At 53.2% G+C, this 25,543-nt stretch overlaps 2 protein-coding genes across 4 annotated transcripts in view; one reads left to right on the top strand and one right to left on the bottom strand.

The window, feature by feature from the left end:
• Positions 1 to 16,129, bottom strand: part of Grin2d (glutamate ionotropic receptor NMDA type subunit 2D) — a 39,017-nt gene extending 22,888 nt beyond the window's left edge. The window contains exons 1-9 of one of the 3 annotated variants that reach the window (XM_038313400.2): positions 16,025 to 16,129; positions 15,228 to 15,274; positions 13,814 to 14,078; positions 10,351 to 10,832; positions 6,586 to 7,205; positions 3,006 to 3,120; positions 2,538 to 2,749; positions 2,154 to 2,322; positions 1,480 to 1,633 (exon numbers count right to left, since the gene is read on the bottom strand). In XM_038313400.2, the coding sequence (XP_038169328.1) occupies positions 1,480 to 1,633; positions 2,154 to 2,322; positions 2,538 to 2,749; positions 3,006 to 3,120; positions 6,586 to 7,205; positions 10,351 to 10,806 (1,726 nt within the window). In that variant the 5' untranslated portion in view covers positions 10,807 to 10,832; positions 13,814 to 14,078; positions 15,228 to 15,274; positions 16,025 to 16,129. Of the gene's footprint in view, positions 1 to 1,479; positions 1,634 to 2,153; positions 2,323 to 2,537; positions 2,750 to 3,005; positions 3,121 to 6,585; positions 7,206 to 10,350; positions 10,833 to 13,813; positions 15,322 to 16,024 lie in introns of all 3 variants that reach the window. The other 2 variants (XM_038313398.2, XM_038313399.2) reach the window with 2 other exon arrangements.
• Positions 16,130 to 16,790: 661 nt separating this feature from the next.
• Positions 16,791 to 25,167, top strand: Kdelr1 (KDEL endoplasmic reticulum protein retention receptor 1). The gene is made up of 5 exons (XM_038314264.1): positions 16,791 to 17,072; positions 17,720 to 17,820; positions 18,115 to 18,273; positions 23,348 to 23,600; positions 24,418 to 25,167. The coding sequence occupies exons 1-5, from the start codon at positions 16,982 to 16,984 to the stop codon at positions 24,450 to 24,452; spliced, it is 639 nt and encodes a 212-aa protein (XP_038170192.1). The 5' UTR covers positions 16,791 to 16,981; the 3' UTR covers positions 24,453 to 25,167.
• Positions 25,168 to 25,543: the final 376 nt, after the last annotated feature.

The raw sequence follows: 25,543 nt of genomic DNA on the forward strand, positions 1-25,543 counted from the left end.
ACATATCCTCATTACCTTCTGAAGTTAAGCCCTTGCCACCACAGAAAGAATACAGCCCAAACTTAGTATTACAGTCCCAGTCCAGCCAGACACACCACCCCCTTCAGCCTTCTGGCCACCCATTTCGCCCGGCTCCTCACCAGCCGCACAGGCCAGCCAGTCTCAGGCAGTCGTCACACCCTCCGTGCTGGTTGCTGCCTGCCTCCAGTGGTGTTTCTTCCAAATCTTTACAAAGGTGAAATTCCTTCCTCAAAAAGGCCTCTCTCTCCCACCTACATCAACCTCTACCCTGCGCCCCCCCCTCTCCACATCAGCCTGATTTCTCATGGTATCTATTACCATGGGAACTGGTCTAGTCTGTATCCCCTAAGGAGGCAGGCAGCTCCTAGGAGGTAAGAATTTGTCTGTCTTAGTCACCACGGTCCTCCAGGTCTCAGACTCAATCTCCAGCACTGGAAAAACACTAAACAAACAAACAAACAAACAAACAAAATCCCTCCTCATTTTTGAGCCTGGGTATACCTAGCCTTGGAAGGCCATCTTTAAAAAAGAAAGAAAGAAAGAAAGAAATCCTTGAGTTCAGGAGACAGAGATATAAAAGAATGGTTGCATGTTCAAGGTCAACCTAAGCTACATAGTAAGTCCATATCTCAAAAAACAGAAACAAAATCTCCCTGGTGGTGGTTGTGCATGCCTTTAATCCTAGCATTTGGGAGGCAGAAATGAGTGTATATCTGTGAGTTTGAGGCCAGCATGGTCTTCAGAGCAAGTTCTAGGACAGTCAGAGCTACACAAGAGAAACCCTGTCTCGAAAAAAATTACTACTGGGCTGGAGAGAAGACTTGTTGGTTAAGAGCACTGGCTGGTTTTCCAGAAGACCCAGGTTCAATTCCCAGCACCCACATAGCAGCTCACACCTGTCTGTAACTCCAGCTCCAGGAGATGTGGCACCCTCACACAGTCATACATGCAGAGAAAACACCAATGCACATAAAACAAAAATAAATCTTGAAGTAAAATGAAAGAAAACAAAAAATCTGGCTGGGTGTGGTGGGACACACCTTTAATCCCAGTACTCAGAAAGCAGAGGCAGGTGGATCTCTCTGAGTTCTGAGTTCTTGTACAGCCAGAACTAGATAGAAAGACCCTGTCTGGAAACAAAACAAAACAAAAAACTCAAACCAAACCAAACCAAACAAAAGTCAAACAATTACTGAGTGCAAATCCAGGATCAGAGCTGTGGCAGGCACTGCAATCGACAGCTCCTGAGCTCACGCTGGCCGAGCTTCCCGCTTAAATTCCGGCCAGAGAAAGGATTTCTCCCTGTGTATGGATCAGGAGCCTGAAGCTTGGAAGTGAGGGTCCTTCATGGGAGTCAGACACCAGTGCAGGTAACCCTGGGACAGGACCCAGGGCCCACACTTTGAGGCAGTTGTCCTAGCCTTGGCTAAGTGTGAATCCCTGTCCTGGCTGGCTCACCGAGGAAGGCAGAGGGGGACACAGTGCCATTGCTGCGTGCCACCATGACGCTGATGCCTGTTTCTACAAAGGGGACGGAGAAGTCCACGATCTCGGACCGCTCCTCATTGATGGTAAGAGAGCCGATGGCCATGTCCGCACGCTGATAGAACACCTGGGGTGGATCGAGGAGTTGGCAAGGGAAGCAGCTCAGGGGACAGAGGCCAGCGCTGGGCAAAGCCTGACCCTGGGAGACAGTGATGATGTGGGAGACAGGCTAGGAGGTCTGGCTGATGAGTGAGGAGGGGAACAGAGGGGCAGGGGAAGTAAGGGAGAGAGAGCAGAAGCAGGAGCAGGGCTCCTCTACCCACCCACGTCCGCTTCACTTGCTTAAGGCTAGGGATCCAGCCTCCCCACCTGCCCCCTTCTTGGAGTTCCACCCTCCCAAAGCCCTTCCCATGAATTCTGTCCTCCACCCCCACTTCCCAGGAGCTCCACCCTTCTAGCCCTTTCTCCAAGGTCCCTTCTGATGCTCTCAGAACTCGCAGTTCTCTTGGCTGTACCTCTGAAGATGCCCTCAGCCCTCAGCCCACCTCAGGCTGCACCCTTAGCAAGCCCAGCAGTCTCCCTTGGCCATGCCCTTGCTCCCTAGGATCCTCAGATTCCTCGCCCACAGGTTCTGCCCCGCCTCTTACCTCACCAATCATGCCGTTCCAGACTCCATCGATCTTCTTGCCATGCTTGCCATTGGTGACCAGGTAGAGGTCATAGCTGAAGCCAATGGTGTGCGCCAGCCTCTTCAGAATGTCAATGCAGAAGCCCTTGCAGCACCGCTTCTCTGGGCGGGGAGCGTCAGGCGGAGGGCTGCGGGGAGCGAGCAGGCTTGGAGAGGTTGGGGACCACTGTTAGGCTCTCCCATGAGGTGAGGGACAAGCAGCAGCTAAAACAATGGCTCGTGCCTTCTTGGGAAACTGAAGCATCCCTCAGGTCACCCAGCCGGAGGGCCGAGGAGCTGGGGCCTGACCCGCTGTACCTCTGGGGGAAGAGAAGCCTGAACCAGCTGGATCTGGGGCTGTCACCTGTGGGTACGGTTGAGCTGGGTCCGGCAGGGGACTGAGTCTCTGATGCAAGTGCCGCTGATGGGGTCCGCTGGCTCCACAATGACAAAAGGTCTCTCCTCCAGTGTGGCCACGGTGAGGTGCTGTGTATCATCCACTGGCTGCAGGAAGCGGCCATAGCGGGACCATAGCGGGTACTTGAGGCGGAGGGTCTGTTGTTCCCAGCTGCCCACCTTGGGGAAAAACAAAAACAAAAAGACAAGTCATGCTTCCTGGGGGCATTCCAGGGTGTCCTGGCTTTTCTGGACTGTGGGTCCCATCTTCCTCCAGAGCCCAGATTCCTTGCTCCTTCCTCCTTTAGACCAGAACCTGGGCCTTCAATTAACTTCAATTAATTAATATGATCTCGGAGTCTAGACCTGTCTCTCCTCCCTCAGATCCAGGGATCCAGGTGCCCTCCCACGGATGCCTGGAGTCTGGGCCACTCACCACTTCCCATGTCCTGTCCCTGGTGAGGGAGATAACCACCAGTGAAGGGTTCACCAGAAAACCATCTTCATTGAAGGAGTAGTCTCGGTTATCCCAGGTGATGTTCATGAAGTACCTGCCCAGGAGAAAGGGAGGTCCAGTGGGTGCTGAGGGCTGAGCCTCTTCTCTCACCAGCCCTAGCTGCCAGGCCTCAGGACCAGGTCCCACACTCTCAGCTTGGCCCTGACACCTTCAAGTCCTTGCCTGCCATGGTTTCACCTTTTCTGAAACTCCCTGTCTGGTGGCTTCCCACCTGGAAACTCTGAACAGCACTAAATGCGGTGTCGCTTGGAACATGGGGAGCGTTTACTGCCGCCAGGCCTTGGGGAGTGCTGTGCTGTTCCTGTAGAACTTTCTCTCATCTTGACCAGCTCCGAAATGCTGTGCATGCTCAGCTCAAGTGCCCTTCTCCTGGGAGAAAGCTCCCTGGGAATCTCTGGGTTCCTGAACATCTTCCCTGTCCAAAGTACAGCAGCTCTCCCACTGTCTCTCATCACTGCACCCGCTGTCCTCCAGCCAGGCTACCAATTTGCAAGTCCTATTCTTCCTCACTCACCTCTCCTCCACACCCTATAGTCCTGGACTCTCCCCTGGGGCTCTGGTCTGGCTTTCCAGTCTGTTTCCCACACCCAGAGAAGTCTTTCTGCACCTAAAGCTGATTCTATGCCAGTCCCCATACCCAGGACCTGTCTTAAGCCTTACAACTGTGCACACAAGGCAAAGCTTTGGTCCCACCCCCTTCCTGACCTCATCACCCCTCATCTGTTCTGTGCTATGGCGGCTTTGTGTTTGCCTGTTTTTTTCCCCCTTGCGTCTTTCTATATGTTTCGATCATGCTTGGAATTAATGTTCTCCAAATCTGTTGAAGCTGCTGAACACCCTTCGACTGAAGCAGGCTTGAAGGTCCTGCCCGTCTCCTTTGGGCCATTCTATCCGATCCATACATATGGCTGAAGCCCGGCTGCCCTTGCGGACTTGCTCTTCCCTGTTTACTCAGATTTTCCAGTGCTCAGCTCCATCTATGTACAATGATTTTATAGAAACATATATGTATGTGTGTGTGCCTGAGTGTACTTGTTGCTCCACGCTTGTACAGGGGCCCATGGAGGCCAGAAGAGAGCATTGCATCCCCAGGAACTCTCTCTCTCTCTCTCTGTGTGTGTGTGTGTGTGTGTGTGTGTGGTTGTGAGCTACCCAATATGGGTGCTGGGAACCCAACCTGGGACCTCTGCAAGAGCGGCAAGTGCTCTTAACTGCTAAGCCATCTCTCCAGCTCCTCCTCCATTTGTATCAGTTTAACCTCAGAAGCTTTACCTGCCTGATATGATCTAACCCCCTCCCCATTTATCTCATCTCAGAGGCTGCCACCTGAGGGCAGCTCTCTATTTCCTTGCCTGTTCTCGACTTGTCGCCCTTCCCTCACTAACCCTCCTCAGACTGTCGCTCGGTGAAAGCAGGGGATTGCTTCAGCAGTTCTGTCTGTCTGTCTGTCTGTCCATCTTTCTGTATATTCCGCTCATACATATGGATGTAGATCTCCATATCTTTGGAGGGCCTGGACTTCACTACCGAGACCACACCAGTCTTGAGCTCAGGGCTCTGCTGAGTGCTGGGATTAAAGGAGTAAACCTCCCCACCCAACTTTGCTTCTTTTGTGCCAAAGTGGTGCTTGTTGCATAGACTCTCAGTAGGGGTTTCCCAGTGGATGGACGTTTGGCTGGTCGCTCATCCCTAGGTCTCAGTTTAGAATTCTTTCCTCCAGGAAACCTCCCTGACACCATAGCTTACCCCACAGCTGCGCGGCCTGTAAACTGCTTGTCACTAACCACCTTTCTCTCGGGATGCTGGTCTACAGCGAGCCCTGTAGGTTCTAAAGTTATGAGGAAGTAGAAACTATGGATTAAGATCTGAACAGAGGCTGGGAAAGGTAAGCCTGTGTGTGTGTGTGTGTGTGTGTGTGTGTGTGTGTGTGTGCAGAATCAGAAAGACAAAGTCAGGAGATGAAAGTGAGGCTGGCCCGGACTTGGCCTCGATTCCTGAAGTCTGCTCGGTGCATGTTTATCTTTCCAATGAACCCGCTTTCTCCTGGGGAAATTTAAATGAGACTGCTTTTTCCAACCCAAAATGTCCTGGTTGGGCAGAATTCCTCCCCCACGTTCCCTAAGGCTGCTGCTATCTCCATTACTGCCAGCCTCACACTGTGTGGCCATTATTCCCATCCCTGTATGTCACCTCTTTAGGCCCTTGCAGTCTTTGAAGAAGTCTGTGGTCTTATTCATCCCTGTGTTCCCAGGGCCCAGCATGAGCCCTAGTTCCCAGCAGGCGCTCGGTGTTTACGATCACAGGATCCTTCTCTTACCCTCTTGTTCTGGGGTCCTGATTCCCAACCCAGCTGTCCATTCTCATCCCTTAGGTCCTCTTCTGCACCCACCACCTCCTCCCAGACTCAACCGGGCTCGGGATTAATGGCCTTCCTTCTGCCAAAGCTTTCCATGGTAGAGATGCTGTCGCACTCAGTGTTTTTCGAGCATCATAGGGTGTAAGCTGGACCCATGGCCACAATATGGGTGGACACACCCAGCACTTTGCAGCCACATGCAGGGGTGCTATTAAAATATCTAACTGTCAGCACCAGCCCATCAGAATGGGAGTCTAGCCAATCAGCAGAGATGTTTACGCAGAATGGCTATGCCTTGAACAATCAGTATGTCAGTGTTTTCAGTAATAAGATGTGAGACCTATGCCCTCTTCATCACTCCAAGTTGCTGTCTCTTTGCTACATCCTTCCTCCTTCTCTAGACCAGGCTCGTTCTGCCATGCCTACAACCCAACTTCCACTGTGCAAAGAGTAGAAAAACACAATTACCACATGGAGCCAGTTTCCTGACAACCAGGACTGCCAGGCATTCATCTCTGGGAAGTTACAAGACAGAGAAAAAATGTCTGCCTTGCACAGGTAAAGACCATTGGGTCTTTTTCTCACTGAGACTCAGCTCATGGTGTGTGTGTGTGGATTTTTTTAAAATCCAGTTTAAGTTGCTATCAATTATCACTGTTTTTACTGACAAGACAAACAAGCCCAGAAGCACTGCCAATTCAAACATGATAACTGGTCTATTAGAAGACATATTTTGATTTCAAAGACATTAAAATATAAAAGAAAATGGATATTTCTGTTTTAGATATTTTAGGCTTGTTTCTTGCCCCCGTCTTCAGAGTGCTGGGATGGCAAGTCTAAACTGCCACACTGAATAAAATCAGTGTTTTGAGACAGTGTTTCATGCAGCCCAAGCTGATGCAGAAGCACTGAGTCTCCTGCCTCCACTCCTGAAGTGCTTGAAATTTCAGTCTTTTATCACCATGCCCAGCCTTAAAATCATGAAATAATGGAAACAAACCCTTTGTAAACCAGGTGCTTTCCAAATCACCTGGCTAACCCCCAGAAAGGCCACTTAAATTTCCGCAGAAAAGGAAGTGAGAGCCGGGATGTGCTCCAACCCGAGCCATTCATTACTGAGTGCTCCAAACATTCCCCAATCACCTGTGCAGACTCTCCCCACGGTGGGTGCGATTCTGGGCGCGGCAGTCATGACCCAGTTCAGGCAGGAAGCCATAGTCTCGCAGCAGGGCTTGGGCACCTCTGGCGACCACCGCCACACCAGCAGCCACTCGACGTGCCAAGTCGTCACGCCAGCCAGCAGAGCGCACTGCAAACAGCCCCGCAGGCAGTGGGGCACCTCCTGGCAGAAGAAGGGGTTCCCCAGGGAGCCCGGAGCCCCCGCCTCCGGCCAACTGAGGTCCCACCATGAACCAGACGTAGCCAGGCCCAGTGAGGCCAGCCTCTTCTGCTGCCCGGAAAACAGGCTCTGCCTCCTCGCGGGCACAGAAGAGCAGGCGGATCTGCGCGCTGACACTCCGGAGCTGTGCGCCCAGGACGGCTTCACCAGCCCCGGGATCCAGTGTCAGCGCTCCTCGATGCTCCCAGCCCACCATGCTGCCATCAGTCAGCACCTCGATGTATGACAAGAAGGCCCGATGGCCTGGGGCACGCGTGGTCACTGCCACAAAGGATGTCCAGTCGTACTCCTCCAGCACCTCAAAAATGACCTGCAGCTGCTGCTCTGTGGAGGAGCCGAGCTGCAGGAAGGTGGAGCCCTTCTCCTGCGGGGACAGGGAGGACCAGTGAGCAGACCACAGTTGCCTGAGCCAGTGGCACCACAGCTTCCGCCATGGCTGCTTACCAGGCCTGGCTCCTTTTCCTTCTGTAGCACTGGCTTCATCTGGGTTATGTTTAACCACATAACTGAGTTCTTCCTGACCCACCTTAAAAAATCTCACCCTGAACCTTACTCTCCTGTCTGAGGGCAGCTGTAGAGACTTGGAGGAAAACTCTGAAGGCCTAGAGTCTCATAGTCACAGGAGGGATGGATACCTCCAGTCAGGAGTGAGAAACAACCTGCTGGGATGAGCTGCTGAGGTTTGAGGGTCTATCTGTGGCAGTACGTGATATTACTACCATGAATTCACCCCACATCTTCCCAGTATCCCCTGAGGCACTCTAGCCCAATTTGCAAAGAGCAGAACTACAATTCCCATCATGCTGTGGAATAGACTGACCCTTTCATTTCCCTCCTGCCCTCTTGGCCCCCATTTCTGGCTCCCTTTTTGGCCTCTGCTCCTCAATCAGAACCCTAAACACCCGTCCACACTCCCTAGCAAGGTCATTAGCCCCATGGCTTTAAATATTGTCTCTAGCACTATCCAGGGTTGTAGCCACTAGCAATGTGTAGCTATTCAAATTAAACTGGGAAAACAACTGTAGTTCCTCAGCTGCACCATGCGAGTGCTCGCCGGCCACCTGTGGCTCTGCAGCTGCTGCTGGATGGAGCAGACACAGTCCAGCTTCATCGCTGCAGGGAGCTCTGCCGCGTGCCCAGGGCCCCATCTTTGGTCACAGCCATTCCTGTGAGCTCCAAACAAACCTATCCCACTTTCTAGTCACCTTCTGCAAACCAGGGTTTCCACACGTGTCTCAGGAACCTGCCTGTCAAAAGCAGGTTTCGTGACTCTTTACAACAGCTCTAATCTAGAACCCCCTTCTCCTTCCCTCTAGGATCTCACACAGCATCACATATAGAACAGAGCTGACTCTGAACTCCCGCTCTTCTGCCCCCTCCTCTCCTCAGCACCACAGCACCATGGTGCTCTTGCCCAGACATCTGCAGCTCTCCGACACACTGCTGCGTCCATTCTCATGTCTTCTAGTTTGTTCTCCAAGCAGAACCAAAGTGATCGTTTCGGAATATTAATTGGAACACATCACTTCTCAATTGAAAACCTTCCAAGAATTCTACTTTAGAATCAAAACCTAAGAAAGTACCCACTGTGGCCCAAGCACAAGGTCTGTCTGAGCTCACTGCTGGCTACAGCCACTCTGCCTAGGTCTTTCTCTCTCACACAATGCTTCTTCCAAGCTTCACCCTTAGCAGTTGTCCCTCCTGGGGACACATTCCCCAGTTCTTCCATGCCTAGCGACCTCTCATCATCCTTCAGGGCCTGCACAGACACCACCTCCTCAGGAGGCTTCTCTTGATTACCATCCATTGGAGCCTTAGCCTCAGTCATTAACGGTTCCCCCTAGGGCAGATTTCACTATTTGTGGCTTCCTTTGTTTTCTTCATTAGAGCGCAAATTCCATATGGCCTAACCTCCCTCAACTCAGCTTTAGAATCCTTAACTGAAGCAGGCCCCAGGCCTCACAAGCCTTTCTGCAACCGAGGGAAAACAGCCATCAGATTTCTCCTTTGGCATATGCCACTGGTTTGATGCTGGGTACAAGAAAGCTGTCCTGAGAAGAGGGGGCTTCCCAGCATGCAGTGGAGACTCACAGAGGACCTCATCCCTCAGCAGGGCCTAGGTGCTGGCATGCATTGTAGCATAGCTGGAGTAGTGAGGATGACACCTTCTCCCACCCACGGACAGTGAGGGAACTCTATGCATCCCTAAAGGTGACAGGCTGCACACAGAGTGAATAACTGTGTTCAGTGGGTCACACTCAGCAGCAATGGAGGCACAAGGGACCATGTGTGTCAGTGTTCCATGGAGGCAGCAGCCAGGCCTACAAATCAAGCCAAGAATAAGGATATTGGAGAGGCCTTTCCCACAATGTTTTGGACAGACCTTCGAGTCCTGAGATGCCATAGTGACTGGGTACACTGCCACTGGCTTTCCTAGGAGGGAACTGACTCACTTAGGCCCCACCCACTCAGGTGGCTGCATCCTCCAGCCAATCCCACTTCTCTGTTTCACTTGCTCACCTCCAGTACCTCCCTTCTTTGGCTTCATCTGTCTCAGTCTGCAAACTAGGCTAGTCCAAGTCTCTTCTTTGGTACCAAACGCCAAGTACAACCCACTGTCCCTAGGCGTCTCCCATTTCACTTCGGGTGTCTGTGTCAGGCTTTCCACTGCCTGGGCTCGTTCCTTCCTGCGTCCAATTCAGGATCCTCATTTCCACACGTTTACAGTTTGACATGCTCCTTCTCAAAGCCTGCTCCAAAGGCCTACTTCCTTTCTTGGCAAACTCCTTTCATTACACTGCTTGGACCCGTCTAGCCTCAGCCCTATCCACTGGATCCCTCTTCTCCTTCCTTGAACTAGTTTGCTCTTCATCACCCCACCTCTCAGAATGAATGGCTCTGCTCTCGTTTCTAGGCACCATTCCTCGTGCCTCAGGACCCGATTCTCTTTCCTTACGGTCCCTGTCCCTGCCTTCCTGGACACTACTTCCTCACCAGACTCTACCTCTTTCTGAACCTCATTCCTTTCCAACTGACTCTTTCCCTTATTGGTCCAAGACCCATTATAGTCTCTGCCCCTGTCGCCCCTTACTAAAATCTATCTCTTCTACCTCTGGTTCTTTCCCAGTTTTCACTTGTAACCCACCTCCTCCCTGTTTATCTGACCCTTGTAAGTGATCTCTGGAAGGTGCTGTGAACACTATAAAACACACCCCTCCAAGTTAGATTCCTCTTTACCTAGACTTGACTCTTACCACCAACGTGGAAACTGATCAAAGGACGGCCCCGCCCCCAGTGGCTGTCCCCGCCCTTATAAGCCCCCAAACCTCGATGATGGCTCTCATGCTATCATAGGCCCCGCCTTTCAAAGCCTGCCTCTCGGAGTCTTGCCCTTCAGCCTCCCCTAGGCACTGCAACTCGACGAACGTTCCCACCCCAACTCAATCGAGACTATGCCCGTCCCCGCCCCCAGCAGCAAGGCCCCGCCCAGCCCCCGCGGTCGCGCGCACCTTGGGCGTGAGCACGAGCGCGGCGCCGCCGTGCACGGCCACGATGGGCAGCGAAGTCTGCGCCGACAGGAAGTCGAGAATGGGCGCGACGGCGGGCGCGCGCGAGTCGTCCTCGAACACCACGCCGTGCACGCGCAGCCCCGACAGCAGGTCGCAGAGCTGCAGCACAAGGCTGCGAGGGTCCGAGCCGTTGAGCACCAGCGCCACTGGCCGCACGTCCAGGCCCGGGCTGCGAACTGCCGCCGCCACGGCCGGGCCCAGGCGCGCCGCCTCGGCCGCGTACGCGGGGCCGGAGAAGACCAGCGCCACGTTGAGCGGCCGCGCCCCGCCCGTGCCCCCGCCGGCGGCGCCCGGCCCCGGCGCCTCCTCCGGGAACGGGCTGGCGCACGCCAGCGCCAGCAGCAGCAGCATCTTAGCGGGGCCCCGAGGGCCGCGGGGGCCACCGGCGCCGCGCATCGCCTGCGGGCCCCGCCGGGCGGCCTCTGCGCGGACGGGAGGCGAGGGCAGAGCCCGAGGGGAGGCACAGGAGAGACGGGGCGAGAGGGGAAGGGTGGGTGATGGAGAAGAGGGAGGGGCAGACAGGGAGAGAAACAGGGATGAGGGACAGAGATAAGGGGAGACCGAGACAGAGGGAGGAGACAGAGATAGAGAAACGGAGATGGGGAAGGTGGCAGTGGGACCCAGATAGTGAGGGAAGACACAGAGTCAGGGTGAGAGGAGAAAGTTAGGTGAGGGATGGAGAGGCAGAAGCATAAAGAGAAACAGATGAAGAGAGAGAGAAAGAGGCAGAAGAGAGATAGACACAGACCAGAGACAAGAAGAGACAGCGGGAAAGGCAATGGAGGGAGTGGAAGAGAAAGATGGAATCCAAGCAGAGGGAGGGGTGGGGGGTGAGATGGAGGAATGGAATGTGGGAACCAGGAGACACAAAGGCGGGAGGGGGTGAGTAATGGGGTCAGGGAAGATGCAGAGGTAAGAAGAGGGGAGAAGGCAGGGATGGAATGGACAGTAATCATACAGATGGGAAAGAGACCCAGAGACGGGACAAAAACCACAAACAGAACCAGAGTGAGGGCAAAGGAGAGGGGACAGTTAGATATGGTCAGGGAGAGATGGAAGGAGAGGCTCAAATGGACAAAGACCCAAGAGAAGGACCAAGCGAGAGGATGGTAGCCAGGCACGGAGAGACGGAGAGATAGATGAGAAAGTTGGGGGTATAGAAGGCAGGGACCCACAGCCACCCAGAGTCAGGCAAACACCAACCTCAGGAAGAAGGAACGGAGATGGAGGAAGGCAGGCAGAGCAAATGAAATACAGAGAAGACAGAAATAGCGAGGCAAGGCAGAGACCCAGACCCCCACCCGGGAGATGCCCAGCATAGACATGAAAGCAAGGCAGAGCCAGGTGGCAGAGAGAAAGAGAATAAAGGGAAGAGAGTAAAGGGGGAAATGAGAGAGGAAAAGGGGGTCAGGTGTGCAGGGAGAGAAAGGGGGAGAAATTAGTGGGGTATCCAAGGAGAGGAAATACCCACCACTCCAAACCATTCTTAGCCCCCTCCTCCTGTCCCTGACCCCACATTTTCGTTCTTGATGAAACTGAGTGACAATCCAGTCTTGGGGTTTGGGGGCACAGCTGTGGAGCACTGGTGGGGGGGCTCCCTGGCTTCCAGCCCAGAGCAATTTAGTAAATTAAAGGAAATGTTGCCTCCAGTGCCCCCTGTTGAATACTAGTTGCCTGGGGTGGGTGGGCTAGGCTCCCAGGCTCCTGGCTACTAGATCTATGGAGGCGGCCATGGGGGCCTGATCTCTGCTCCCAGAAAGCACTAAGGGCCTGCACTGGGGGTTTCCTGAACGGGTCAGGGTCCAGATACAGAAGGGTTCTCTCTTGGCTGTCAGTTTCCTGTCTTGTTGCCATGGTAGCACAGGCTTGTCCATTCTAGACAGCAAGGGTTGGGGCAGAGGCCCACACCCCCTACCCTGCCTGGAAACCTCATCCTCCAAATTGCTATCCCACCTTTCTGGAGGGCCTGAGCCTCTGTCTCCCCAGGGAAGGGGGTGCCCCTCCTGCAGGCCATGCCTCCTCCTGTCCCTCCTCTCCATTGCTTTTCCTTCCCCTAGCAGCTGGCTCAATCCGTGCTCAGAATAGCCCCCCCTTCCTCCCCAAAATAACGCACAGCTGTGGCCTGGCCCCTGCGGGGTTAATACTGGCTCTCCTCTCCCTTCCTGGTAACTGCTCAGCCATCAGCCCCCTCCTTTGCTTCTCATACCCTGGCCTCTGCAGTTTTGGGGTCTGAGGTTCTTGTCACTGTGAGGCCTAGGAGGGCAGTCTCAACCCCACCCCATCAGGAGGCACTGTCTCCATAAGGGAGGATTCCTGAGGGCAACCTTTCTGCCCAGCCCTTTCACCCCAGTATCGGTCCCAGAGCTCAGAACAGTGTTGGCAAAGTCCATGTCGACCTCCGCCTCAGGAGTTTAGCCGTGTACTCCGTCCCCACAGTGGCCTAAGCAGCGGTTTCCCCAGCCTGCTCTGTCAGGAGTCCTGGCCCTCCTTTCTCTCATGGTGCCCTCCCTAAATTCCCGACTGAAGACTTGGCCTGGCAGGCACCCCCACCGCACCCAGCACTGTGGTCCACTCATTTCTTCCTCAGGACCCGGACATCCTGGCCACCTCCCACCCCAACAGCTGGAAATCTTGGTTTCTGTCTTGTTCTCCTTTAAGGAGCCCCCCTTTTTTGCTCAGACCCCATCAGTCCCAACATCCTTGCTGCCCCAGTAGGTCTGGCCTCCCCAGTTGTTCCTCTCATATCTTGTCCAAGGCATAAGGAGGAAGGAGGTCTCTGACTCCATTGCCCCCCTAAACCATTATGGGAGTGGGGGAGGCTGTGGTCAGCAGCTTTCCCTCCTTGTGCTGCAGAGGGATTCCTGTCCCCCACCTCATGCACACACAAACCAATGTCTCCCACCCCAGTCCTGGAAGGGCAATCCAGAACCTTGAGGAAGGGGTGGCTGCTCGGGGCTGGGTGCTGGGCACTGGACGCCCTCAAGGTCCTTGGCGGGGGTATTAATAGCAGACTCATAGCTCTGAGGTGGGAGGGGAGAGCGAAAGGAGAGAGGGATAGCTAGCTATGGGGAGACTGATGCAGGGAAGGGGTGTAGAGAAGGGAGAAGGTGAGATGCAGAGATTGACAGAGGTGGGATTCAGTTCTGCACTGCCGGGGACAGGGTGAAGTGCCAGGGGAATAGAGGCCTGGGGTGGTTTTGAGGTGTAGAAACCTAGGAAAGGGGCAGAGAGAGTGCGCGCGAGCAGATGGAAGATAGTCCCTGAGGGATAAGGGGACAGAGATGTTTGGTTTGCTCACATTCAAACCCCTTCCCTCCTTGAGATCCCTGGCCAACTTTCCCTGCCCTAGATTGGAGGGGGCCATATCCCCACCCCCATCCCTTCATCCCCTGCCCAGCCTTACCTTTTCATGACCCTGTTCTGTGGGGGGAGTTGCTGGGGGGCCAGGACCGGAACCGGTGTCCAGAGACCCAAAGATTCCGTGGAGTGTTGGGGAGCTGGTTGGGGGCCAGGCCGAGGGCGGCAGCGAGGTAGCAGCAGCAGCAGCAGCAGCAGCAGCAGCAGCAGCAGCAGCGCAGGCAGTGGCGGGGACCTTTTGCCTGTCCCAGCTCTGTCCCTCCTCTTCTTGATCCTGCCCTGCCCTGTCCCCCAAGGTTGCGGCCACCAGACTAGGCAAGGATGAGACTACACATGTTGCGCTGGAAGTTGGGCCCCGGACATTGCAGAGGCTGTCGGGGTGTCCTCTTGCGGCCTGACCCCATGGGGATCCCCTTCCGCCCACCTGGGGTGCCCCCCTCCGCCGGCTTTAGTCCGGGCTCCTCCTCTGGCTGGCATGTCCCATCACCTCTCCCTAGCTTATTGGCATCCCCTTTGTGCTCTCAGCACCGGCTCCCTTGTCTCTGTCTGTCTGTCTGGGTCACCTCTGAAGCCAGTGGCTCGTGGATGTTTGTATAAGGAGCGTGAGGCTGCCTATCAAGGAAACTGCTTGCCCATTCCTTGCTTGGCCACCTCTAGACGCCCCCCCCACGTGCCCCCACTCTCAAGCACAGGCAGAAACACACATGCACACACACACACACACACACACACACACACACACACAATCTCACTTCCCTGGGATTCCCCCTCAACACCCCCGGAGCTTGATGAGGGAGACACACACACACACACACACACACACACACACGCTTGCGCAGGGCCCCAACAGAGGCGCGTTGTCACTGCTCTCAGTGGCTGTTTGGACAGACAGGAGGACACAGGCATCCAGGGACACACAGACACTCGGCTGGATGCAGGCAGAAGGCACAGAACCCAGGTGCACACCATCCATTCAGGTTTGGGGGCTCAGGGAACAGATTGGGGCGCCGTGAGGTTCAGACAGGAGGCTCAGGGTCGGTCCAGACAGACAGACCCCTCCTCCCTCAGCTACCGGCCGCCGCAGCCCTTACAGACACACCCCCCCCCACCAGCCAGCCTGACACCAAGACACACGTCCTCACCTAGCAGATGTCTGTAGCACGAGAGACCCCTGGGGGCCAGGCGGACCCACCCAGGCTGACACCCCTCAACAGGGCGCTGGTGGCCGAGGAGGCTGCGGGCGCTGGCGGAAGGTGGTAGCGGCAGCAGCAGCGGCCACGGATTGCAGGGGCCAGAGCGTGAGGGAATCACACACTCGCTGGGTTCTCGCACACTCACTCAGGATGCGATTAACATTCAGTCCCCGTTCCTCCCTGCCAGGAGACCCACAGCTCCCTCCCCCTTGGCTTCCCTAGGGACCCCTCCTCCTGTTAGGGTTGAGGGAGGGGGCCACTCCTTACCCTTTTTCAAAGCCTCTGTTTTCCTCATGGGACATGGGACTGAGGGGCTGTATTGAAATGGGAGGAAGCAGAGATGGGTGGACAAGGACATTGCCTGGAACAGACAGTTTGGGACCTAGACAGAGCGCTGGGGGTTCCTGAAATTGCCCCTTCCCTCTTCTGGACCTCAACATCCGCCATGCTAAGACTCATCCTGTGAGTTCTATGGCCCCAGAGGCAAGATGAAAGCTGGATGTCTGTCATGGAGCCAGTAGTCTAGGCTCCCAAGTCCCTTATCCCTTGGAATCAGATGTCCAAATGCTAGCTCACCTCCCTTAGACCCAGCAGACCAGAGCCTAGTCTCCCCGCCTCCCCGCCCCTAACTGGGGTTGGATTCCAGTCCCCCCACCTCAGCCTACAGCCCTCTTCCTATGGCACTGGATCCCCAGTTCCTTCCTTCCTTAGACCTAGATGTCCGGCTCTCTCTCCGACCCCAGCACTCTTTCCTGTGACCCAGGGATTTAAATCCTAGCGATTCTCCCTCGGACCCAGGGGTCCAGACCCTCCCAGAATTTCAACCCTTGGCTCTCCTCTATCAAACTTGGGGGGGGGGTCCAATGCCTGGCCCTTTCTTTCAGAACTAGGATTCTAGATACCAGCCCTCTTTCCTCAGATGGCAGGTCCGGGCCCTCGCCCTTCTCCCTCGTGCTAGGGTCCAGATTCTGAGCAAGTCCTTCGCCAAGGGACCAGATGGTCTCTCACAGCCTCGAGAGCTCAGTCCTGCTCTGCCACAGACACAGCCATCCTCATAGTCCTACCTTTGAGCTTCCATCTTGCCTCTGGGAGGGCAGTCCTTAGGTTCAGTTATACTGGAAGGAGTGTGCCTCAGCACTCCTGGACCCCTGAGGATGGTCGCTGGGGGTGGGGGAAGAGGATGTGTGGAGGCTGGGACCAAGGCCTGTAACTATCTTATCAGACTTCCTGTTTTTTGTGTCCTAAGATATGGGAGGACATGGGTAATGAGGACTGCTTCTGAACGAGCCGGCCCGCCGTTTGAGTCTTGGAGGAGAGCGGGATTGTGGCTGTAGGTTAGGGTGTTGAGTGATACAGGGATTGCCAAGAAAGGGATTGTAGAGGCAGTAGGCTGGGTGTGGCAGGAGGGCCTGGCTCTTCTCACTGAATTGGACCTAGAGAACACCAAGAAAGCCAGAAGTCTACCCTCTTAATCTCCAGGATTTATGTTGTTGTTGTTGTCGTTACTATTAGTAGTATTAGTATTAATAATTTGTGGGGGAATGGATTGTCATTATAGAGCCCTGGGCCTGTAACTGTGGATCGCTCTGCTTCATCTTCCCAGTGCTAAGATTTCTGGTTGCACCATCACCCTTGGCAGCTCCAGGATCTTTAGCGTTCAGAACTCAAGCGCTGCTAAGGGCGGGGAGTGTGGGATTCTAGATTAGTAGAAGGCAGAGGACAGTTTATTAGGCACGACTCTGCAAGGCAGGTGGCGTGCGACAGGGGGCGCCAGAGAGCCAACCCGCCCTCGGGGTGGAGCTCCAGCCCAGACTCCTCCCTTTCCACCCTTGGCCCTCCTCCCTTTTCTCCCTGCCAGCTCCGCCACCAGCTCCGGCCTCGGCTCACCTCCCAGAGCCCCCTCCCCGGAGCTGAGCTACCGAAGGGCTCCTCTCCCGCCCTCAGCCCAGCAGCACCGCAGCTCCGGGGCAGCCCGGTCGGCCAACCTTCCCCCAGCTCAGTCCTGCCCGAGCTCCCCAGTCATGAACCTCTTCCGATTCCTGGGAGACCTCTCCCATCTCCTAGCCATCATCTTGTTACTGCTCAAAATCTGGAAGTCCCGATCGTGTGCGGGTGAGAGCCCCCGCCCCGCGGAGAGGGGGCGGGAGCGGGCCGCCCTGGGGCACCGGGAAGGCAGAAGCTCGGCAGGACAGAGTCCTCCTGGACTGCCTGCTGGGTATTCTTCTAGATCTAGGGTCACTAGGGGGTCAGCTTCTTTCCCTAGACTAAGGGGTGCACAGAGTTTAGTGGTGGTGGTTTCGGGTGCTCAGCTCAACCTTCAGCACCCTTTGGGACAGCTATGGGTGTTCCGGGGCTGGGAACCAGGAGCCATGGCAGGCGGGGAGGTGGCTGGGAGTTGGTGACGTGGACTGTAAAGGCCAGGAAGGGAGCGGGAGGAAGGTGACTGGCTGAGAGGTTGAAGTCAGGCAGGGCTCTCCCTAGGTCCCAACGTAGGTCCAGACTATCAGGGGACCCTGAAGGAGACAAGGGTTCCAGCGAGGCCTAGCCTGGGACGGAGCCTCGGTCTGTAGTATTATTGGGGCCGTCTGCCCCCTGGCTGTAGATGGTGGGAAAGGGCCGTGCTCAGGCTTCAAGGCCTTTAGGGAGCGACAGCTCCGGGCCGGTCGGCCCAGGCCCTGCACTTCAGTTTATTGTCCAAGTAGTCCCCCTCAGCTCCCCGCACCCTCCCCTTGTTCTCTTGTTCCCCTTGTTTCAACCAGGCATTTCAGGGAAGAGCCAGGTCCTGTTTGCTGTGGTGTTTACTGCCCGATACCTGGACCTGTTCACCAACTACATTTCACTCTACAACACTTGCATGAAGGTAGACCTGCAGCCAGCGCCCCGTGTCAGGGGTCCAGGCCAGGGGTCAGGGAGGGGGCAGCAAAGAGGCTTGGGCCTGGAGCTCTGGCCTGAGGGAGGAGGTCTGGACATCTGGGTCTGAGGGAGGAGGGACTCATTATCTACTCTTGGGTCTAAGTATGGAAGACTGATGTCTAGACATTTGGGCATGAAGGAAGCGAGCTGGGTGGGGTCTGGACATCTGGTTTGAGGGAGGTAGGCTGGGAACTGGATGGAGGCCCCACTAGTGAGCTGCCCTGTCACCCGCTCTCATCAGGTGGTCTACATAGCTTGTTCCTTTACCACGGTGTGGATGATCTATAGCAAGTTCAAAGCTACTTATGACGGCAACCACGACACTTTCCGGGTGGAGTTCCTCGTTGTTCCCACGGCCATTCTGGCATTCCTGGTCAACCATGACTTCACCCCTCTGGAGGTAGGTTTCAGCCGGGACCGTAGTGGTCGGGTGGAGTGGCAGCTGACAGCAGACCCTCTCAGCTGTTTCCCTCTGCAGGAGCCCCACGCTCAGCCTAGGTTCAGAGGCAGGTAATGCTGTGTGCTGCTCTGTGCGGTTAGCATACAGTGGCAGGCTAAGTTCATATAGAGTGGTACCCCATTGTTAGATGAGGAAACTGATCCTTCCGTCGTCTGAACGCCCCAGGATACCCAGTTCAGTAGGGATGGGGAGCAGGACTCTAGAGTGAAGCTCCTTGGGCTTGAATCCCAGATCTGGGGCCTTGTGCATGCATGCGAGGCCAGTGCATTGCCCTTGAACCACAATCCCAGTCATTGGGCTTTTGAGATAGCGGCTTACTGTGGCTCAAAGGCTGGCCCGGAACACAGTCCTCTTGCTTCAGTGCCTGGATTATAGGGCTATGCTACATCTCCTGACTGGGAGCTCGTTTCTACTATAATGAATTCAACCTGTGACTTGTCCTTCTATGCCTCAGTTTTCCCACTGTGAAAAGGGTTATGTGAGAGTTACTGAGTTCAAATTGGTTATATGAAGACGAAGAGGCTCTGGAGTTGAGAGACAGGAATTGGAAGCTTGTCTTTAACTGGACACTGGTGGGACTGGGGGCAAATGTATGCCTGTGTTTGTTGTAAAATGGAAAATTGGGGGCTGCAGAGATGGCTCAGCCATTAGATGCTAATAGCTAAAAGGACACACAACCAAGAGGACAAAATGAAGAAGTCAATCCCTACTTCTCAGCATCCTTTCCTGGGGTGCAGGATAGAGCCTGGGCCTGTGCCCTCAGAGCTCCCGGGCCCTCTTAGCTGTACGGAGGTTAATGTAGAGTGATGTCTGGCGTGAGATGGGAAGGACTGGCCGGTGCCATGTATGTGACACCTTCTGCCTTGAGGTGTTGACTGTTTTGATTTTTACCCTTTGGTTGGGTCTGTATATTATGCTGCTCAGAGGACTTTTCGGAGGGCACCATCAACTGGAGCACTCTCTCTGCAGCGCACCTGTCTCCCAGGCAGCCGGCCTGGGTGTCAGTTATGCTGAGGTTTTCAACAGAAGCTGCAGTTTGGTACTCAGAAAAGTTATGAACTTCAGAGTTTTAGCCACATATTCAAAATATATTTCTTCTTTCTTTTAAAATTACCAATGCCAACTAACTATATTTCAGTCTGTCATGGTGGAGTACTGGGAAAAGTCTTTTCTTTCCCCCTTTTGGTTTTTTGTTTGTTTGTTTGTTTGTTTTCTAGACAGGGTTTCTCTGTGTAACAGCCCTAGCTGTCCTGGAATTAGCTCTTGTAGACCAGGCTGGCCTCGAACTCACAGAGATCTGCCTACCTCTGCCTCCCAAGTTTGCGTGCTGGGATTAAAGGTGTGCACCCAGTTGACAAAGTTTTCCATTAGCAATAACTGAACCTTGGATAAACCTCATTGGCTGTGTTATTGCCACTTTGCAAACTGCGTTTCTAAAAGTACTGTGCAGGCTAAAGCCAACTCTCACCCACAGGGAGGGTGCCTGTTGGGCTGGGAGAGCCTGGGACTGGGCTCCAGCCTCTGACTGGGCATTACCTGAATGTCGATGTGTTCTCTGCCACAGTCAAGCTGGGGTTACTGGACTCATTGTGCAGGCAGGGAGACTGACTGAGGTGGGTAGGCATAGGGGTGATTGTTTTCTGAGTCTGTGCTAGTCAGTAGTATGTTCTAAAAGTTATGTTTCACCCAGAGAATGAAAAATGACTTTTTTTTTTGAGACAGAGTTTCCTTATATAGCCTTGACTGTCATGGAACTCATTATGTTGACCAGGCTGGCCTTGAACTCACAGAGATCTGCCTGCCTCTGCCACCTGAGTGGTGGGATTAAAAATGTGCACCACTACTGCTCCGCTGAAAAATAACTTTTTGAGACAAGATTTTGCTGTGTAGGCCAGAATAGCCATAAGTTGAAAAAATACTCTTGCTTCAGCCTCCCAAGTGCTGGGATTACAAGCCTGTACCACCACACCTAGCCTGAAAATACTTTTTAAAAAAATTCCAGCTCTCTGGCTGGGTTCATGTTATATGTCTTTAATTCCAGTACTCAGGAGGCAGAAGCAGGTTGATCTCAGTGAGTGTGAATCCAACCTGGTCTACATACTGAGTTCCAGGCCAACTAAGAATACATAGTGAGACTCTGCCTCAAAAATGAATGAGTGAATGAATGAAAGAATGAATGAATGAATAAATAATAAAAATAAAAAACAAAATAAAGTTCAGCTCTTAGGGCTGGAGATAGCTCAGCAGTTAGAGCACTCCCTGAGCTTGCAGAATTTGGCTCCCAGGACCTGATCCATACCATACAGCTCACACTTGCCTATAAATTTAGCTCCAGGGTCCTATGCTTTTTTCTGGCCTCCACAGGCACCCAGTGTATTGTGACATTCACTTATATAGACATGCAGACATACATATAAATAAAAATAAAAACAAATCTTAAAAAGAAATTCAGGGGGCTAGAGAGAGATGGCCAGTGTTAGGAGCATTTTCAGAAGAATGTCGTTCAGTTTCTAAATATACATACATGTTTGATCCCAATCCTCTAACTCAAGTTCCAGGGGACCTAATACCCTTTTCTGACCTCTGTGGGAACCACGCATGGACATAGTGCACATACTTACCTGTGGGCAAAATAGTCATACACATAAATGTTAAAAAACTTAGCTGGGCATGGTGTTTCATGCTTTTACTCCCAACATTCTGGAAGCTGAGGCAGGTGATCTTGGTTCAAGGACAGCCAGCCTGGCCTACATGAGTCTCTCTCCCTTTCCCTCATCTTACACACACACACACACACACACACACACACACACACAGAGAGAGAGAGAGAGAGAGAGAGAGAGAGAGAGAGAATAACAAAAACACTAACACATAAATATAACTAAATATAAACTAATTCAGATGTCACAGAACAGATAAACTGCAATAGGCCTGCATTTGTGTGCTGTACTTGAGTTCCCCTAGGGCTACCCCAGGAAGAACTCAGTGTGCATCAGCCAAATGGGCTACCTGGAGGATTCTGGGTTGTCAAGGAGAGGGGCTGGAGCACACCTGCCCGGGAGTGGGGTTCTTTGGGCCCTCAGTTTGTTCAAATGAGGATAATAGCAGAACTCACCTTGAAATATTAAGGCTGAAGCCAGTTAATGCCCCATGGTGTAAGAGAGGTTCCTGGGTTTTTATGGGCATGTGCTGGTATTTCTCACTTCCTTCTTACAAACCAAACAGTTGTGGAGAAGCCCCAGCTGCCACTTGGCTTTGTTCTCTGAGGGGAGGTTTCAGTATGTGGCTGATGGTCCCAGGTGGGACTTTCAGACAGCTGTGATGACCTGGTCATAAGGTGGCTGTGCATCCTCCTCCCTTAAGGGTGGCCTGTGTTGTTCACATGGCTGCCCTTTGTAGCTGCACACTCCAGTTGACAATTGCCTCCTTGTTCAGGAGCTGTGCTGGTGTTGGGGATGCACAGAGAGGAGCTATGACAGGATGTGTCACAGGCAGTGTCTGTAGTAGGAGTCTGCTTGTGTTCCCAGCTGCCCAGACTCCCGAAATAACCACACAGAAGCTATATTATTTGCAACACTGTTTGGCCAATAGCTTAAGCATATTTCTGGCTAACTCTTATATCCTAAACTAACCCATCTTCATTAATCTGTGTATAGCCACATGGCTGTGGCTTACTGGCGAAGTTTCAGCATGTCTGTCTCTGGCAACAGCTCCATGGCTTCTCCCTGGCTCCATCTTCTTTCTCCCAGCATTCAGTTTAGTTTTCCCTGCCTAGCTCTGTTCTGTCCTGCTCTGCTATAGGCTCAAAGCAGTTTATTTATTAGCCAATGGTATTCACAGCGCACAGAGGGGAATCCCACATCAAGTGTCACTAATGAGCATGGAGTCCCCAACAGGAGGTGTTACATCTCCTGAGCCTGGGGTTACAGTTGTGAGCTGCCATGTGCCATCAAACCCAGGCATTCTGGGTACACAGCCAGTACTCTTAACTGCTCAGCCATTGTTCCAGCCCCATAATTTTTTTTAATATTTATTTATTTATTATATATACAATATTCTGTCTGTGTGTATGTCTGCAGGCCAGAAGAGGGCACCAGACCTCATTACAGATGGTTGTGAGCCACCATGTGGTTGCCGGGAATTGAACTCAGGACCTTTGGAAGAGCAGGCAATGCTCTTAACCACTGAGCCATCTCTCCAGCCCATTTTTTAAAAAATTTTAAGTAAAACAAATAAAAATAAATAAACAATCCCAAAGACAATGAAGAGTGGCCAGTGTAGACCTTTTTCAGGAAGTGCCTGCTGAGGTTGGGAGGCCTCGGCAAAAGGGAGGACCTTGAGGGATAAGGTCAGGAGTCTAAATTTTATTCTGACCAGTAACAAGCCACCAAAGGATTTTAAGCTAGAGAGCAATGTAGTGGGACTTAGGTCTTTGAAGGTCACATACTTAATGGCATCCTTAGGACAGCAGGAACAGTCTCCATTGCCGAGATGGGGTTGGGTTGGATATTCAGTGGTATCCTTAGGAGAGCAGAAATGGTCTCCATTGCCGAAATGGGGGTTAGGGATAGATATTCAGTGGTATCCTTAGGGAAGCAGGAACAGTCTCCATTGCAGAGATGGGGTTAGGGGTAGATATTCAGTGGTATCCTTAGGAGAGCAGGAACAGTTTCCATTGCAGAGATGGGGTTAGGGGTGGATATTCAGTGGTATCCTTAGGAGAGCAGGAATGGTCTCCATTGCAGAGGTGGAGGTCAGAGGTGGTTTAGAGTTGGGTGCCCTTTGCTCTCGGGAGATGAGGATGACAAGTCAGGTCCCCAGCTCTGCTGCTCGAGCTCTGTGGTCATGGGAGGGGTCTTCCCTCTCAGGCTTCAGTTCCTCTCGGTATAAGGGGGCATTAGGGCACACGATGAGAACAGAATGGTGGGCTCATCTTAGTGTTAGGTCGGGTCAGAGAGCTCCCCCATGACACTGCTGAGCAGCTGTCTCACCCTGCCCGCCCTGGCCTCTGCAGATCCTCTGGACCTTCTCCATCTACCTGGAGTCAGTGGCCATCCTGCCGCAGTTGTTCATGGTGAGCAAGACGGGTGAGGCGGAGACCATCACCAGCCACTACCTGTTTGCGCTGGGCGTCTACCGCACACTCTATCTCTTCAACTGGATCTGGCGCTACCACTTCGAGGGCTTTTTTGACCTTATCGCCATTGTTGCTGGCCTGGTCCAGACAGTCCTCTACTGCGATTTCTTCTACCTCTACATCACCAAAGGTAACCAGGATACTGGGCTGGCTGAGAGGCCTGCTCTGTCCCCAGTCCTGTATTCCCTGGGCCCAGGGTCATTCTGTAGCCAAATATCACCTGGGGGATGGGGCTTCCTTTCCTAGCTCTGGGGTTCCAGGCCTACCATCCCTTATTTAGATTTCAGACCCTGCCTCCCCAGGGCTCGAGTTTTGACTCTCAGGCTGTATTTCTACAAGTGGAGATCAGCAAAGCAGGGACTCTGAGGGTGAAATTCATTCTCATTGTACGAACTTGCTGAGTGTCGGCCATGTCCATGGCTCAGCCATGGAGGCAGGAGTAGTCGAGGTGCTCTCCTCCCTTGGACTCTCCTGAGGGAGGTGGCCATAAAGGGAGACTAGTGACTAGAGGAACACTGAGTGCATGAAGGCACCTGAAGACCAGGAATCCACATGTAAAGGGAAGAGGCAGTAAGAGCAGGCCTGTAATCCCGGCTGTGGAGACTAAGGCAGGATCGTGTCGAGTTTGAGGCCAGCCTAGGCATCACAAAAGCACAGTCTGGGGCAGTAGAGACAAGAGCCTGGATATCAGGTTGTTGCCAGGCCCTAGAATTAAGGCTTGGAAGGTTGGATGGGGTAGTCCTGCCTGTCAACCTTGCTAGGCTGTCTGATCCATGTGTATAGTCAGCATTACTGAAAACAAAGCCTGCTCTTGGCCCCTCTGCTCAGCCCTTGGTTCTACCCCCTGGGGGTTCCCTCTCCTTGCACAGCTCACTAGCGGACCTTGCTCAGGGTGGGAGGTTGCCCCTCTGTGGGGTGGAAGGCTCACCTTGTCTCTTTCTCCACAGTCCTAAAGGGGAAGAAGCTGAGCTTACCGGCATAGCCCTGGCCTCACCAGCCTTCACCGAGGCAGGGCAGGAGGCAGAGAAGGCTGCTCAAGATCAAGGCCTTCTCATCCAGAGTTGGCTTTTTAAAGCACTCACCTCTCCTGGCTCCCCACCCCTCCAGCTGGGTTTTGGGGTCAGTGAAAGATCCCTATCCTGGGGAGCTCAGGACCTGAGCTGTTTGTAGCCTTTTGCCTTTTAGAGAAGAAAAACAAAAAACAAATCTTTCCACTACTTAGTTTTTGATTCTGATGACTTTTTTCTCTTATACCCTGGCCCTGATTTTTTATAAACTGTTTTGAGTGTTCTCTGGACCAGGACCAGTGGAGGTCTACTTCCTTCTCTAAGCCACTTGTCTCCCTCCAAGATCCTTCCCCAGCCCCATGGTTGCCAAACACTACACCTGCCAATGCCTGCCTGCCCACCTTGGCTGTGACCACGATCCTCCCCACAAGTCCCTGGATTGGTAATAAGAAGGAAGAAAGTTAAGGAGGGTCTCCCTATTTTTTCATAATTTTTTCCAGAATTTGTTAGCTTTTTGTGTGTGGGGGTATGGGGTTGGGTCCTGTTTTTGTTAAATTAGAGGAAGCTTTGGACTTAGGCAAGGGAAGGAGGCTAGCTGGCCTGTTGGTCACCACACTCTAACACCATGTTTTTGTACAGAATTTGATGGCTGATTCTTTGTTCTCTTGAAATAAACTGAGGAAAACTGTCCTTCTCTCTGCTGTTCCTTGCTCGCTTTGGTTTGTGCTGGGCCCTGGCTTCTACTTTTGCACATGGACCGTCTGGAGATGGTCAGAGATCTTGAAGGCGCAGAAAGATGATTACCACAGAGGACCTTGAAGAGCATGCACGGCCTACACGTGACGGGACAGCCCTCATCCTTTTCTCAATTGGCGTTTAAAGCATGGTTTATGTGTATGAGTGTTACCTGCATGAATCTGTGTAATATTTGTGTGTCTGGTATCTGCAGAGGCCAGAAGAGGGCATCAGGTCCTCTGCAACTGAAGTTAAGACAGTTGCGAGTCACATGTGGGTGCTATGAATTGAAATCAGGTCCTCTGTAAGAGTAGCCAGGGCTCTTAACTGC

Source organism: Arvicola amphibius, chromosome 12 (assembly GCF_903992535.2).
Source record: "Arvicola amphibius chromosome 12, mArvAmp1.2, whole genome shotgun sequence".
NCBI lineage: Eukaryota > Metazoa > Chordata > Mammalia > Rodentia > Cricetidae > Arvicola > Arvicola amphibius.